This window comes from Mugil cephalus, chromosome 15 (assembly GCF_022458985.1).
Source record: "Mugil cephalus isolate CIBA_MC_2020 chromosome 15, CIBA_Mcephalus_1.1, whole genome shotgun sequence".
NCBI classification, from domain to species: Eukaryota; Metazoa; Chordata; class Actinopteri; order Mugiliformes; family Mugilidae; genus Mugil; species Mugil cephalus.
This window is the reverse complement of record NC_061784.1, coordinates 6,249,502-6,265,540: the sequence shown is the minus strand read 5'-3', so window position 1 is coordinate 6,265,540 and position 16,039 is coordinate 6,249,502. Positions and strand designations below refer to the sequence as shown.

General features: G+C 42.4%; 2 protein-coding genes across 2 annotated transcripts; both read right to left on the bottom strand.

The window, feature by feature from the left end:
* Positions 1-412: 412 nt before the first annotated feature.
* On the bottom strand, positions 413-11,864 carry p2rx5 (purinergic receptor P2X, ligand-gated ion channel, 5). The gene is made up of 13 exons (XM_047606347.1): positions 11,753-11,864; positions 6,827-7,089; positions 6,073-6,223; positions 5,759-5,830; positions 5,564-5,639; positions 5,198-5,282; positions 4,943-5,023; positions 3,377-3,518; positions 1,951-2,084; positions 1,773-1,866; positions 1,612-1,677; positions 1,225-1,313; positions 413-1,112 (listed from the first exon to the last, which is right to left on the bottom strand). Exons 2-13 carry the CDS (start codon positions 6,955-6,957, stop codon positions 839-841), a joined length of 1,395 nt encoding a protein of 464 aa, XP_047462303.1. The 5' UTR covers positions 6,958-7,089; positions 11,753-11,864; the 3' UTR covers positions 413-838.
* ubb (ubiquitin B) lies at positions 8,473-15,157 on the bottom strand. The gene is given in 3 exon segments (XM_047606351.1): positions 8,473-9,230; positions 13,300-14,323; positions 14,326-15,157. Coding segments are annotated over 3 exon segments (2,532 nt in total). The 5' UTR covers positions 15,143-15,157; the 3' UTR covers positions 8,473-8,539.
* Between the last annotated feature and the right edge of the window lie 882 nt (positions 15,158-16,039).

Below are 16,039 nucleotides of genomic sequence, written 5' to 3'. Positions count from 1 at the left end.
GACTCATCGGAGAATGGACATGGGCCTTCTGAGGGTGTCCTGTGGTGTCTGCTATCTCAGTGTTGTTAGTGGGGACAACAGTATCATCCAGTGACACATTAGTTTAGGATCTAGTGAATTTGGAGGCCAGTTCAACACCTTGTGCTCTCACATCTTGTTCCTAAACTGTTTTGTCTGTGTCAGGCTGCATCCTGCTGGGGATGGCTGCTGCCATCAAGGAGTGTCATTGCTATGGGGTGGGGGTGTCTGGTCTGGTCTAGGTGGGTCCTACATGTCTAAGTAACATCCACTTGAATGAATACCAGGTCCAAAAGCTTCCCAGCTTAGATTGTCACGAGATGGTCAACGCTATTTATTTCACCTGTCAGCGGTTTTAATGTTGTGGCTGATCAGTCAGATCAACAGCCATATATGCCTCATTGATGATTTTCTCTTAACATAAAGGTTCAGCGTACATAAATCCCATACATCTGTGAAGTACAACAACAGGTAATTGAGAGATATACTCAGGGAATATTTAGCGACTCGCACCATCTTAGGTGGTTTGTTTAATTACTGTCCATATAATCACTGTCACTCTGCTAATTAAATAGGATTAAGAAATTCATGTTATCTCCCATGTCCCACCTTTAAATCGTGTCCCAGCCGTCTTCCAGTGTACATCAGTGTCCTGGCCCCTTGGTGCAGTTCAGAACATTTCCTTGGACCAACACATCCCCAGTCAGGCCGAGCATCGGTCGTCCTAGTGACCGTGCTGGCGTGTACGAAGTGGAAATCAGTTCGACGGTTGGTTCCACATCCTGCGACGTTAACAGAGGAAACCGCTCCGCCTGCCAACCTACTTGTGTGGAGAGAAGGTGATGTGATGCTTCGGCTCTGCGCTTTTGTGAGAGAGAACAGCAGAGTATCGCTGCCCCGTGTTGCGTGGAATGGTGGGACCCCGTTTCCCTGCGGCCGCCTGGGCGTCCTCGGTGGAAGTCGTTTCCACAGTGAGTTTCGTTTCTTCCCCTGGGTTTTTCACAGAGTTGACGTCCACTTTCTCTGCAGCTGGTTTCCTGGGCCTCCTTTCCCGGTGTCCTGCTTTCTCGTCTTTGTTTTTGCTCTGTTCTCTCCTGTTGCACACGGTGTGAGGCAGAAGTGACAATGTGATGAGCAAGATTTAGAAAACCTTAAAATTGATTTTAAATCATCACTGCAAATAGGTGCAAACGGAGGGACTCATACTTGAAGCTGATGATTTCAAACTTCCTCTCTCGGTAGAAGGAGCTCGTGTTCATCATGTACAGCAGTATCATATCACAAACAAAGGCTCCCTGAAAGAAATATTTTTTATTTATACAGCGTCAATAACAAAAAGTGCCACGAGGCTTTACAGAACCCAGAGCCTGAAACCCCCAGAGCAAACACTAGGGGGACGGTGGCAAGAAAATCTCCCTTTTAACAGGAAGAAATCTTGAACGCAGCTCATATGAGACATGTGCGCGTGAAACCAGCCGGGTAGAGACAGAAAAAGTGCAATAATCTAATCATGATACAGGCAAGAGTACAAGCTGATACTTGTATCACTTGGTAATTACACACATCAATGGAATATTTTAATAAATTACTCACTAGACCCATCAAAGCAACACCCGAGCCGATGGCAATTATGGTGGGAACAATATTGAATCGTCCGGCCTGCAAAACAGCATTAAGACATTCACTGAAAGATCAGTTAAACTCAGAAACATGTACTTTGTTTAGGAAAAAAACTGCTTGTGCTGCCGGTGTACCTGGCCGTTGACCATTATGTCGAACCGAATCCCAAATACTTTATACAGTGTTCGATAAGTTTCACCATTTTGATCTTTATAGTATCGGGCATATCTGTAGGAGGAAAATAGTTAAGCATAAAAAGAAGAAAAGGAAAAAAAAAAAGCTCAGAGGTTTATTTCTTATTACATACAGTACCTGAAGTTATATCCTGATGTGACGGAGCTGTTTAAGTCCATGTCCAGACGGGTGAAGCTGTACTCTGGATTACACTGAGAAGAGTCTTTATCCAGGTCACAGTTCCACTCGATGAGAATCCCAACAGACCCGCCCTGACGGAGACAAACAGGTACTATTTATACTATGTATTTATATATGAGATTATAAAGAGTAAAACATGACAGATCAGGTCATACACAGAAAATAACTCATAAATACAATGATAAATCAATGTATACACAGATATTGAAAGAGAACACTCATTTTGCATATCTAACTCCATCAGACAAGTACTTCCTGAACACTCACGAGTGTCGGGCGTTCATACTGAATGACGGTAATTCTATATTTTACGTACATTACCGAAATGAGATAATGACAAATGTGATTACTGATCAGACTGAATGCCCCTGTAAAAGTGTAAAAGTCTTTTCTATACATTATTAATGCACCTGTCAGGCAAGACAAAGACTGCAGCTTCACGCATGACAGTTCCCTAATTCAGTTGCCGCTGGAATGGGATTGCTAGTGATGTCACCAAACTATTAATAATTTACTAACAATTTACAAAAATGCAACTAGGAACACTCGGCTCATGTCAGTAAATTACTTTGTTGCCACAGATTAGTGACTATTCATATTTCCAACTTGGCACAATTAGAATCGGCACAAATAAAAAAACTTACATAACACTAACTAACTAACAACAGAACCGTGGTATTATTTATATTATTTTGCACAAGAAATGGCAGAAATAGCAAACTGGAGTAGAAAGGAACAAGAACTAACTGTCTCTACGACAAGTGAGTAAATGACTACAAAGATGTGCTGAAGGCTCTGTAAATATGTAGACCTGTAGAAGATTTGTTGTCTCAGAAATGGAAATGGAATATAGATTATATGGTTTAAACAATTTAATTTCTTTTGTTTGTTTGTTTGTTTGTTTTGAAAGGGAATTATGCAGACTTTTATTCTAACTTCTGCTTTACAGTACACTGTAGGCCTGTGGTTCATTATTTAAACCCAGTTGTATTGTAGATGGTCACATGTAAAGTACAGAAACATCTCCCTTGAATTAATGAATCATAGTATATGTCCATTATCAGTTATCAGCAGGAAGTAAAGAGAGAGGGTGACAAACTACTGCTGCAGAAACAGGACTAGCTTGTTCTCCTCCAGTTCCCAGATCCAGTTTCCATGCCGGTAATCTACTCAAGACATCCACCATCTTGATAACAAGATGATGAGGAATTCTTTTCTTCTACTTTCTCAGAACTTGTACTTTCCCAAAGAGTTCCGTCATTTATAAAAGTGATGGTCTATTATTGCTAATTATCAAATAACTGCAAGGAACTGAAATCGCCACCATGCGCCGCCTTAATTTGCACATTATTTCACTTTGTACCTTAACAGCCATGTCCTGGAAGTCGTGTCCAGTTCTGCTGACTAGGTCTCCTATGCGGAAGATGGGGCAGTAAGGGTGCGCCTCGCTGTCATGGGAGCATTTCTTCATGTAGCTGTCATTAGCGGTATGTAGGACGTTAGACCTGAAAGGCAAAGACAGGGATGGGTGTAAAGTGACCAGCTTTCACAAACTGTCCAAACTAGTCTTTTTCTCTGATGCTGAACATGTTGGTTTCATCATTGAAAATGCGTGTTCATGTTCACTTCATATACAGACTTCCTTATATGTTTATTGGACTGTGGACTCACCATGTGCAATAATTTCCCACTGTCTCATACACCATATTCAATGCTATTATAGAGCAACAGCTTGGAATGCATGTTCACTTTTTTTTCTTCACATTTATATATATTTTTTTCTTTTTCTTACATATTCTTATTGCCTACATTGCTCTGAACACTGGTGCACTCTCAGTAGGAGCTGCTGTAACGAAAAGTAAATCCCCCTTTGGGATTAATAAAGCAGCTCTGATACTGAAAAGGTTACATACAGCGGAGATGCAATAAAAGTGGAATAAATATGACATTTCATTTATTACAAACTTCATCAGAATGACAGCCTGAAGAGGTCTTTTGTGGTATTTTTTTTTTCAAAGTTCTGAGGTGTTTAGACTCATGACATGATGCAGCGATAGCTCCTCTTATATTAGAATAACGATTTGACTTCACCTCAACTTAGTTCTGGTGTCATGTTTCCCACAATCAAAATGCTATTCGGTCAGCAATGTTCTGTTTTGGGCCGAGCCTATTTATAAGAGGGGAACAATGGCTGTCAGTTTATATACTTGGACAAGCTCATAAGTAAGTAGGTTAAATCTACTCTAACAAATCTGGTGTTAAAATGGTCACTGAAGCATAATGGTTTTAAAATGCTGACCTCGAACTGGTGCACAATTGCAGTTGCAGAGAGCATGCGACACTTATTAAGTCTTAACCAGACACTCTCACACACTCACTCTGTCCTTTGTAGTACAAGAGTGTAACAGGCTGGAAAGTTGCAGCTTGACAAAGTTCTCCTTAATTTTACACGGTATATGTGTGTCAATCAAGCATGCAGCGTCGCTAACCATTTCGAGTAACCCACTTTAAGACGGGTTGAATTACCAATCAATCCCCATTAAGAGCAGGCACACCCAGGTCAGCGAGGAAACGTAAGCGAGATGTTTGTGTAATTTGAATAAGACCCTGACTGATGCATTAGACGTGGCATCTTCCAGCTTTCATGCTGGACCTGAACAGGGAACAGCAGAGGTGGCGGCGGCGGCGCGGCTCCCCGGGTTAGCCCCATCTGATCTGACACCTGTCCAGGTCAACTCCCGCTGTCAAGGACGTCTCAGATGACTGTTTCACTGTCTCATTGAGAGCAATGCACAAGCTGGTATAAATAGAGAGCTCCCTGCAACCCTAAAGCTATTTAAAGCAGCCGCTGGAACACGCATGGTCCCGGCTCAGCTTATACCAGGCCTCGAAGCCGCAGACACACACCGGCGTTCGATTAGCTACTCACTTGGAGAATTCAAACTTTGGGAAGCGGATGAAATTCTTGATGTAGACGGTGAAGTTTTCTGCTTGGCTCAGTGCGGGCTCTCTGGAAATAAAAAAGGGACAGGCAGCTACATGAAAACGCAAATGTAGCCCGCAGGCTGCGTCGGTAAAAAATAGAACCTGTGAAATATCTGGATCCGTGTGAGGGATCAGAGCGAGTGTCACTGTAGTAGCGCAAAATGGCAAATTTCCAAAGTTCTGCAGGGGGGGTTCTCACGTGGGCCTCTTGCTGTATTCAATAGGGCACCAGGCGTGGATCTCACAGGTCCCAGTGCTGTTTAAACACACGCCAGTCTTCACTCCTAACACAAGTTCATATAAAGAAAGATAATAATTTATTTATATTTATAATATTACAGTGTACTATAATAACTTTATGACATTTGGTCAATGTGAAAAACAATATTTCACAGTTTTTTGAGGTAGTATGTAAGAAAGGTGACATTTACAAAACGCACGTGTCCCTTTTCCATCCGACGACAATCTGCATAAAATATCTGAAGCGGCACATGGCCATGTAAACCCATAATTGAGGCTTAATCCTGCATGACACCACGGCTACAGTGCAATGAATGTCTCTCACCATGACCAGCTGTTACAGTCTCTCCCTCTCCGCAGTCGTCATCGCTCTGACATCGTCCATCTGGCACCTTGGAGCTCTGTGAGAGGTACAGTCAGCGCTGAATTTTTAGGACAGAAACAGCGCATTCAAACATAAAAAAAAAAAGGAAAAAAAAGATACTGATGAGAATCGTCTTTCTCCAGAAGTGAAACCCACCTCGGCGCAGAACCCCAGCCTCTGGTTGGGGGTCTCTATGTAATTTGTTACTATGAAGAACACCTGCTCGCCCTGCAAAATAAAATTAGGTCCCGGCAGTGAGACAGAGAAGCGAAAGGTTAAACGGATTACACTCACCGAGAAGTTCAGTGCTGTTAAATCAGTGGAGACAGTTGCTGGAGCTAATGACATAAGGCAAAAGAGACACCCTAGATAGATAGATAGATAGATAGATAGATAGATAGATAGATAGATAGATAGATAGATAGATGCACTTTATAAAACTAAAAAAAAAGCTTAAAAGACAGACTCACGTTGGGAGGTATGACGTAATCCTCGGCGCTCCACAGGTAAGGCCCTGCCTCAGAGCTGTTGGTCAGGGTGACCCCTTTCAGTTTAGTGATGACCGAGCTCTGGATGGCCTCCTCCCTCTCCTGGTACCCCTTCTTCACCACAAACACCCACCTGGGACATTCACCAAAACCTCAGAAATCACCATGCGTTCTCAGGGCTCACTGATCAGATCACACCAGGCTCCACGGGGCCAGAACACTGTGTTCACCAACATGTGGCAGATGAAAGGAGGACTATTAATATTATGCCACTGTTGTGGCACTATTGTGCACACGTGTCAGGGGTAAGATGCATGAAAATACCACAGCGTGCTGGGAGAAGGAGCGGAATGGCAATAAACAGCAATGGTATACATATGACCGTGAGGAGTATACATACCCAAAGGGCCGAATAAGATTTTTATAACCGCTATGCAACAGCCACACCGCGGCTAAATTTGTCATGTTTCAGTAACTGTCACAGACAAGTGACTTGATCTGATCTGTCTACCATCATTTCTGTCTACATGACACAGAGTTTGAGACATTAGTTAATGTGCCACCTAGGTTCTACTACTTCACAAGACACAGCACTCCCCAGGTTGAAAACCCCACACTGTGCCACCACTTTCACACAAGTAAAAAACCCTCCAGCTCAACTATTTTTAACTTTGTGAATCACTCACCGTTTGTTTGTGCCACGCTCGAAAACGAGCAGCACGCAAACCGCCCTTACCCGATTATGTATCCCAGCACAGCCAGCTGATAGAGCCGAAACAGTATTCCAATTTTCCTGTTTTCCGCGATGACATATTTCTCCGTCTTGTAGTTGAGGAGAGAAACGAAGAAGCCCCCACAGCCAGCCATTGCTCCCTGCAGGGTGGAGCGGAGTGAGACGGCAGCTCCCAGGCTCCTAGCTGATATATAAAGCTGGTTCACTTGTCATGCGGCAGGAAAACCCACTGAGAGAGAGGCTGCAAAGCGCCCACACTGTTTTTCCTAGAAGACGGCGTGGGGAGACATGTGGGGAAAATTGTGATCAGTTTGATTTGGAATTAAACATCAGTTTGACAGCTTCACAGTAACTGTTAATAACTATGAATCCACACTCTTTTCTCTAATATTACTGAAACATTCCTATATAAAATAATATCCTGCAATTATTATTCATTGGTAAATGAAACAAAGTGTTTCAAAGGTTAATAGCAGTACTCTGCAGGTGATGTGTGCAGGGCTCAGAGCAGATCTGCCAAAGTGAACAGACATTCAGGAGGTTGCTTTAGTTGTTTTAGTTTTCATTTTATTTTTGAGGTATCATGTTTTTTATGTCTCATGACCTCAATGACTGAGAAGCTTCCCTGGATAGAGAGTCTTAATCAGAGGATGCAGCTGCATGTCTCTACCGAGGTGCCCTTGAGCAATTCCAACATGAGCTCAATATGTTTCTCTGCTGAGCTCAACATACTCCCTAATGCATTCGTCCTTTTCCAGTCTAGTTATTTTCCACCTCAGAAGGACTTTTATCCAGAACTTTTAGGGCTATCTGATGTATCCTTTGTTTGTTAGAAATACCCGACAACATTTTTCACACATTGTCACTCATCTCCTGGGTTTAATTAACCCCAATTATTAGAATTTACTTTTGAGAACATGGTTTTACATCCTAGGGTGTGTGAGTATTTTGCACACTCACAAATTGTATTGAGCTATTATAAGTTTTCAGTCAATGTGATATTTACCAAATCCAGCAATTTCAAACAACCGGAGAACAACACTGCAATGGATCAGGACACATGACACAGAGAAGACCAGAGGGGGGAGAACTACTGGTCAGCCAGTGACATCTAGTGGTTCCATGGGAGACCTGAATTTTCAATGTGGACATTTTGTGGACAATCTGTGACCTGAAATGGTGGTCTAAAAGAAAAATCTAATATTCCTGGAGCTTTTTATGAACAACAAATTATCTAGATAGCTTTTTGGAGTAAAACACATTACTAGAAAACTTCCTACATCAACCAACTTACTCCTTGGAACAATTTATAAGGAAGCTTCAAGGACTAACAGATACCCTTTAATTTGACCAGGTTTCTTACAAGTGTTTAGGATGCCTCATCGGCCAACTTTAGACATGTTTTGGATACAATTTCACAAGTGAGCTTATACCTATGAGCTAATAAATGCTTGTGGGTAAACAGTTAATTCAATTATATATTTGTACTTGTCCAAAAATAAAAATCCTCCAACCCATGTTTCATATTACAGAACTCTACCCAAATTAATAGAGCATTAATCTGACTGAACTTTAGTATTTGCAAACTATCTGCTCTTAAAACATTAATTTTCTGGACTAATGAGGAAGAAAAAGACAAACAAAATGAATGCACTTAATCTCTCATCTTTTATTGGTCATTAAAGTTTCATGTATCTCAAGTAAAAACAGAATCATTTATTGACCACCCCTCAGACGCAGGACAAGGTGGAGGGTGGACTCCTTCTGGATGTTGTAGTCGGAGAGGGTGCGGCCATCTTCCAGCTGTTTGCCAGCAAAGATCAGCCTCTGCTGATCGGGGGGAATGCCTTCCTTGTCCTGGATCTTGGCCTTCACGTTCTCAATGGTGTCACTGGGCTCGACCTCGAGGGTGATGGTCTTACCAGTGAGGGTCTTGACGAAGATCTGCATGCCACCCCTCAGACGCAGGACAAGGTGGAGGGTGGACTCCTTCTGGATGTTGTAGTCGGAGAGGGTGCGGCCATCCTCCAGCTGCTTGCCGGCAAAGATCAGCCTCTGCTGATCGGGGGGAATGCCTTCCTTGTCCTGGATCTTGGCCTTCACGTTCTCAATGGTGTCACTGGGCTCAACCTCAAGGGTGATGGTCTTGCCGGTGAGGGTCTTGACAAAGATCTGCATGCCGCCCCTCAGACGCAGGACAAGGTGGAGGGTGGACTCCTTCTGGATGTTGTAGTCGGAGAGGGTGCGGCCATCTTCCAGCTGTTTGCCGGCAAAGATCAGCCTCTGCTGATCGGGGGGAATGCCTTCCTTGTCCTGGATCTTGGCCTTGACATTCTCAATGGTGTCACTGGGCTCGACCTCGAGGGTGATGGTCTTACCAGTGAGGGTTTTGACAAAGATCTGCATGTTTACCTGTAAAAGTGAAGCAAAACACAGGATCCCACATTACTAATGAACTACAATGAAATAATGCCGAATGAATAAACATACCCCGTCGTACATTAGTCAATATATGCATACAGTTATTAAGATTATTACGTAATCCTGTCAGAAATGGACATTGATTGTTCAGTTACCATATACTTGTAGAGTTCTACTATATAGAGCTGCCATTGTTCATGCTATTCGTTTGCCACAAGCGATAAAAGCTGCCAAGCCCATGGACATCACACGAACATACTGGCAGGAAGCCGGCGATTCGAGCACCAGCGCCATTTTAAAATAAGCTATTGTTGTTGTTTGCCTTCGTTTTCAGCTAATGTTGCACCCTAGTTAATGAAACCCCAAGAAATCTTATGCCTCCACTGTTGGTTAACATTAACCAATGTATTTCAGAAGCATCTTTCAAACTGAAATGAAATGAACTACATTTTTCGTTTGAGAATTGTTATTTATGGTTGCTAGCTACATCTCCCTCGACAGTCATTTTTACGAATCTGTAAGCTAACTGTTAACCGCTTTAAAACAAGAATTAATGGCACGTAAAGCAGGAAAACGGTGGAAGAATTTGCGACGATAACCCGGACATATAGCATCAAAAATAAAATAAAATAAAAAGAACAACTATACTTACAAATGCCTTCAGTACAGTGTCCCCAAACGAAGTCAAACAGCCTCTCTCTGTCTACAGTTGCCGATGGGGGCGGAATCTTTTATAGTCGGAGACGCGTCATCGATTGATATTCATCCGCAATTGAAAGTAGGTCCCAGTTGTAACATATTAACTATATTAGGGTTAAAATAGACATCACCTTTGCAAGGACATATTTTTTAGAATGCTGTAATTTTTTACAGCTCACTCTTTTAAAGCTCACTGTATCTAATGTCTTGGCTGCTTTAACGTTTCCAGTCAGGTGTCACGCAAACAAGATAACCGGGACACATGATTGACATGTGAACAATCCAAGATATGGGTCAGCTACCTTCCACCTCCCAAAGCTGTGTTAAATCAAGAGCAAAGTATCACTGCCTGACAAACCGCAGTATGTTATCCGTCTACTACTGGTTAGACTGGACATGTCTGTTATACAATGTTAAAAAGTCATATTTTGGAGGAACCAGTCAAACAGGAAATGTGCCTCTTGCCACCTCAGACTTAGACTTGGACAGAATTTAATGATCCACGAGGGAATTACTTTGTCACCGTAGCTTCGTTGCATACAAAAGTAAACCAAAAAAAAGATAAAATAAAACGAGATTAAAGTAACATAAAACGTGTAATCCCAAACATTTACAGAATTAGAATTATGAAGAAAATATACAAAAATACTTGTGTCTGAAGGCTTCAACAACATAACTGCAAGCTATATAGTGTGCTTTTAGCAGGATAAACAGCAAAGGAGGTTATGATTACAGTATTGTGCCTGTGTAGTGAAAGTTTAACGTTAGATGGTAAATATCAAAGCACAATCCTTGAGCACTCCATAACCTGGACATCCAAACATAGATGTTTTTATATTACAGCCACTTGAGACACATCCATGTCCACATTGGCCAAACCTCTGTTGGATTAGGACATTCATTTTTTTTAAGAAGGTGAACACTTCAATTAATTGACGTGACTTTGTAGAAATCTATTTCCACTTTGATAGGAAGGAAGTACAGTCTTTAAGAAAGAATTACAATTTGATTGACCATGATTCCACTTATAAAGGCAGTAAATGGGAAGAATATCAAATAACAGTTTTTGGTTTAGTATCAAAACAGTTTTCTGATCTTTCATTTCATTCATTAAATGAGTGATTTAAAACATCTCATGTATTAATTTTCTGCCATCGATGAATGGCAAATGTTGTTTTTAAAGCTTTGCCTGTACTTACTACGAATGCCCTGCAAGGTGAAGTGCTCTGAACACCATTCAGCCTGTATACATGTAAATCTGATTTGAATATGTTGTTTGATTTAACCCATACATGCAAACATCCACCCTTACCCTCTTGGTGCGCACAGTCACACAGTCAACTAACCCGCGGTTGGAGAAAACCCTTGTAAGTGCTCATCCACACATTTTCTCTCTCAGGTGCAATGTAGAAACCAGCCTCTGGTTATAACACCCATTCAGTTAATCGTGTCGTTCAACATCTCCAGAAAATATACAGTAGTAGTGCTTAGTAGACAGTCTAGCAGACTCTCTTGAATGACTCATTACAAATATGTATACAAATCTGTTACAGCATTGTACACTGTCGTCCATTTGGAGACTCCAGACTGCATAGAATTGTCCAAATCGATATCTATGTGAAGTCTTACTATGGATATGATATTAAATTCTTACTTGGTCTTGTATCATGTAACCTGTATCAAATTATTAGCAACAATGAACTAACAATGCCCCACTTTCATTCAAGTTTCATCAAAACTTTGGGAATTACTTTTTTAACTTTACTGTATTTCTTGTTTTATTTAAAAAAAAAAGATTAAGATACTCACAATTACTCTTGGTGTCGCGTTCTTTTATTTCTTTATTTATATTTTTATCCGGTATTATGTCCTGTTTGCAGTGGGAACGCGTCTGTCCGTCTGCACCTGACAAGGGTAGGCGGGATGATATGTACTGGGGACACGAGACCGACTCACGAGACCAATCCGCAATGAAAAGTAGGCCCCATGTTTATTTAGGAATTAAATTGTGGTGACTTTCTTGCTGTATTTGCCACGAAAGAGAACACTAATAAAAAATACGTTACTGAATTAATTCGCTTTTGATAAAGGAACATCAATGGAAACGCTATGAAGTTAAAGTGAAACTTAAAGAGGATAGATAGATTGAAATTTGACTGCAATATATAAATATATATATTCATTAGCCTCATGAACTTCTATGGCTTTCCAATTTGATGCTATTGTTACACTGACAGAATCTTTTCTATTGATACTGTTTTGACACTTCCTGTTGTGTTTCGTCCAACTAAGACAACAATAACACATTAGGTAAATGTGAAATCCAAAGACTAAGACATGTATCCACTATCTCCGCCTCACTGCCTAAAGCTGTTTCGATCAACAGCAGGAATATTTAACATAGGGCGGTTTGTCAGGTAGTGATAATATTGGCCTAATCACTGGTAAAACTAGTTTGTGCTACAATGTTACATCAGTCATGTCAGTTGAGTCGCGTTTTGAAGACATGAAATGTGCCTCCTGTTACTTAGTCCTGGAGTAACCATCTACAGATTACATCCAGATAAATATACGAGAATCTGTTTTCTCAATAGCTGCAGGACACATACGTGCTTCATTTCTTGATACTTAAATGTTCTCCCTTGACTCTCCATATTTATTCCTAACAGTAGATGGCGCCACAATCTCATTAATAAAAATCCTCTCGACCATCTGAAGTAGAAACCAGCCTCCGTTTCAGTATAACCACATTCAGTTTATGGTGTTTGAATGATGAGACTCAGCGGCTCCAGTGGGTCCCAGTACACTCATGGGTTTAATTCATGTTCTAGAAACCCTAATATTGTTATGTATCCTTTGTAATCTACACTGTACGCCTGCAATAGCGTTATTCACGCATTAATTTAAGAGGCTGGTATCTTTATACAATTCCTGTCTTATTATGGGTAAGACTCTAGGTTGGTGCAGTAAAATGCAAGTTGTGTATCAGCATAATGGCAACATTAAACTGGCATTACCTAGCTTTTCACAAGTTTGATTTATGTGTACATCACATCAATATGCTTTATTGTATAAAAATAAAAGAATTTCTGTTTGTTCTAGAGAGAGTCCATGTAATATGAAGTAAAAGTGAGACTGGAGTTGCCCAATTCCCTGTATTTGAATACACCACCTATTGCTCAGTATCAATGTGATCTAGAAAGAAAGAAAGAAGGCCAAAAATCTCAGTTCAATCTTTTATTTGATGATATGCATCAACATTTGGTCAAAGATTAAAAACCAACTTTAATATAGCATGTCACACAACATGTTGAATGGAAACAATGTAGAATGTCATGGAATCATCACTTTACTGGCCACCCCTCAGACGCAGGACAAGGTGGAGGGTGGACTCCTTCTGGATGTTGTAGTCGGAGAGGGTGCGGCCATCTTCCAGCTGTTTGCCAGCAAAGATCAGCCTCTGCTGATCGGGGGGAATGCCTTCCTTGTCCTGGATCTTGGCCTTCACGTTCTCAATGGTGTCACTGGGCTCAACCTCGAGGGTGATGGTCTTACCAGTGAGGGTCTTGACAAAGATCTGCATGCCACCCCTCAGACGCAGGACAAGGTGGAGGGTGGACTCCTTCTGGATGTTGTAGTCGGAGAGGGTGCGGCCATCTTCCAGCTGTTTGCCAGCAAAGATCAGCCTCTGCTGATCGGGGGGAATGCCTTCCTTGTCCTGGATCTTGGCCTTCACATTCTCAATGGTGTCACTGGGCTCAACCTCGAGGGTGATGGTCTTACCAGTGAGGGTCTTGACAAAGATCTGCATGCCACCCCTCAGACGCAGGACAAGGTGGAGGGTGGACTCCTTCTGGATGTTGTAGTCGGAGAGGGTGCGGCCATCTTCCAGCTGTTTGCCGGCAAAGATCAGCCTCTGCTGGTCGGGGGGAATGCCTTCCTTGTCCTGGATCTTGGCCTTGACATTCTCAATGGTGTCACTGGGCTCGACCTCAAGGGTGATGGTCTTACCAGTGAGGGTCTTGACAAAGATCTGCATGCCACCCCTCAGACGCAGGACAAGGTGGAGGGTGGACTCCTTCTGGATGTTGTAGTCAGAGAGGGTGCGGCCATCTTCCAGCTGCTTGCCAGCAAAGATCAGCCTCTGCTGATCGGGGGGAATGCCTTCCTTGTCCTGGATCTTGGCCTTCACGTTCTCAATGGTGTCACTGGGCTCGACCTCGAGGGTGATGGTCTTACCAGTGAGGGTCTTGACGAAGATCTGCATGCCACCCCTCAGACGCAGGACAAGGTGGAGGGTGGACTCCTTCTGGATGTTGTAGTCGGAGAGGGTGCGACCATCTTCCAGCTGTTTGCCGGCAAAGATCAGCCTCTGCTGATCGGGGGAATGCCTTCCTTGTCCTGGATCTTGGCCTTCACGTTCTCAATGGTGTCACTGGGCTCGACCTCGAGGGTGATGGTCTTACCAGTGAGGGTCTTGACGAAGATCTGCATGCCACCCCTCAGACGCAGGACAAGGTGGAGGGTGGACTCCTTCTGGATGTTGTAGTCGGAGAGGGTGCGACCATCTTCCAGCTGTTTGCCGGCAAAGATCAGCCTCTGCTGATCGGGGGGAATGCCTTCCTTGTCCTGGATCTTGGCCTTCACGTTCTCAATGGTGTCACTGGGCTCGACCTCGAGGGTGATGGTCTTACCAGTGAGGGTCTTGACGAAGATCTGCATGCCACCCCTCAGACGCAGGACAAGGTGGAGGGTGGACTCCTTCTGGATGTTGTAGTCGGAGAGGGTGCGACCATCTTCCAGCTGTTTGCCGGCAAAGATCAGCCTCTGCTGATCGGGGGGAATGCCTTCCTTGTCCTGGATCTTGGCCTTCACGTTCTCAATGGTGTCACTGGGCTCAACCTCGAGGGTGATGGTCTTACCAGTGAGGGTCTTGACAAAGATCTGCATGCCACCCCTCAGACGCAGGACAAGGTGGAGGGTGGACTCCTTCTGGATGTTGTAGTCGGAGAGGGTGCGGCCATCTTCTAGCTGTTTGCCGGCAAAGATCAGCCTCTGCTGATCGGGGGGAATGCCTTCCTTGTCCTGGATTTTGGCCTTGACATTTTCAATAGTGTCGCTGGGCTCGACCTCAAGGGTGATGGTCTTGCCAGTGAGGGTCTTGACAAAGATCTGCATGTTTACCTGTAAAACGCACATAAACACTCATTTTAAACTTTAGAGAAACAAGGTAGATTAAAAGATTAAACGAATAGAAATACCATAGTCCAACTACTTTATCAAGTGTATTAAATCTACAAATATATTAAAATAGCAGAATAGTTAAATGTTTGTTCTGATTATTTTCCCCTTAGTCTAAATAAAATCCATCTTTCAAAACGATCAGACGCTTAAAAATGTGTGGATGCGAAGCTCTGATCTATTGACATCTCCGTCATTCCAGCCCGAGCGCCATTTTGAGATCATATTGACCTTCCTTTTGTTAGCCTGACGCTAACCGGTAATGGACGACGCTGGAAATGTTGAGTCACTGCAGACGCTAATGTTAGTTAACCACTGGTGTTACAAAACTCGACGACGAATGGACAGACGACCCTTAAAAATAACCAATACCGACTTAAAATATGTTTTAATTTGACTACTTCACATAACCGTTTCAAGTAACAATCTGGCCAACATTCAAGGCACATACTGTCAAGTGTTAGCTTGTAAAATTTAACTAATCTTCAACACAAGTATACTAAAAAAACAAGTGAAAGGGAGCGTAGGTTGAAATATTCAATATAATAAATAAATTGAACTAAAAGAAATGCTACTTACGTCTCAGATGCGTTTTCTCCTTTCGTTGAAAAGAACTGCGGCAGAAGAGCCCGACACTGTATTTTATACTCGAGTCGCATACGTCATCTGCTGTTATCCCTCCGCCCTCAAAAGTAGTCCCTACCGTTGCGATGTTTGCTGGCTCAGTGTAGAGTTTTCAGTTTAACGATACTGTTATTATATTATATATGTATATATTATTATTTAACATTCACCCATTTACTCGTAAATGTAAATATTTAGTTAAATGGAAGTGTAAATTTGAGAACAAATGTT

Coding starts and splice junctions, on each gene's coding strand:
- p2rx5 (XM_047606347.1), bottom strand. CDS start 6,957: ATGGCTGGCTGTGGGGGCTTCTTCGTTTCTCTCCTCAACTACAAGACG. Junction 6,224..6,826: donor GTGCTGGGATACATAATCGG/GTAAGGGCGGTT, acceptor TGAATGTCCCAG/GTGGGTGTTTGTGGTGAAGA. Junction 5,283..5,563: donor GACTGTAACAGCTGGTCATG/GTGAGAGACATT, acceptor AACTTGTGTTAG/GAGTGAAGACTGGCGTGTGT.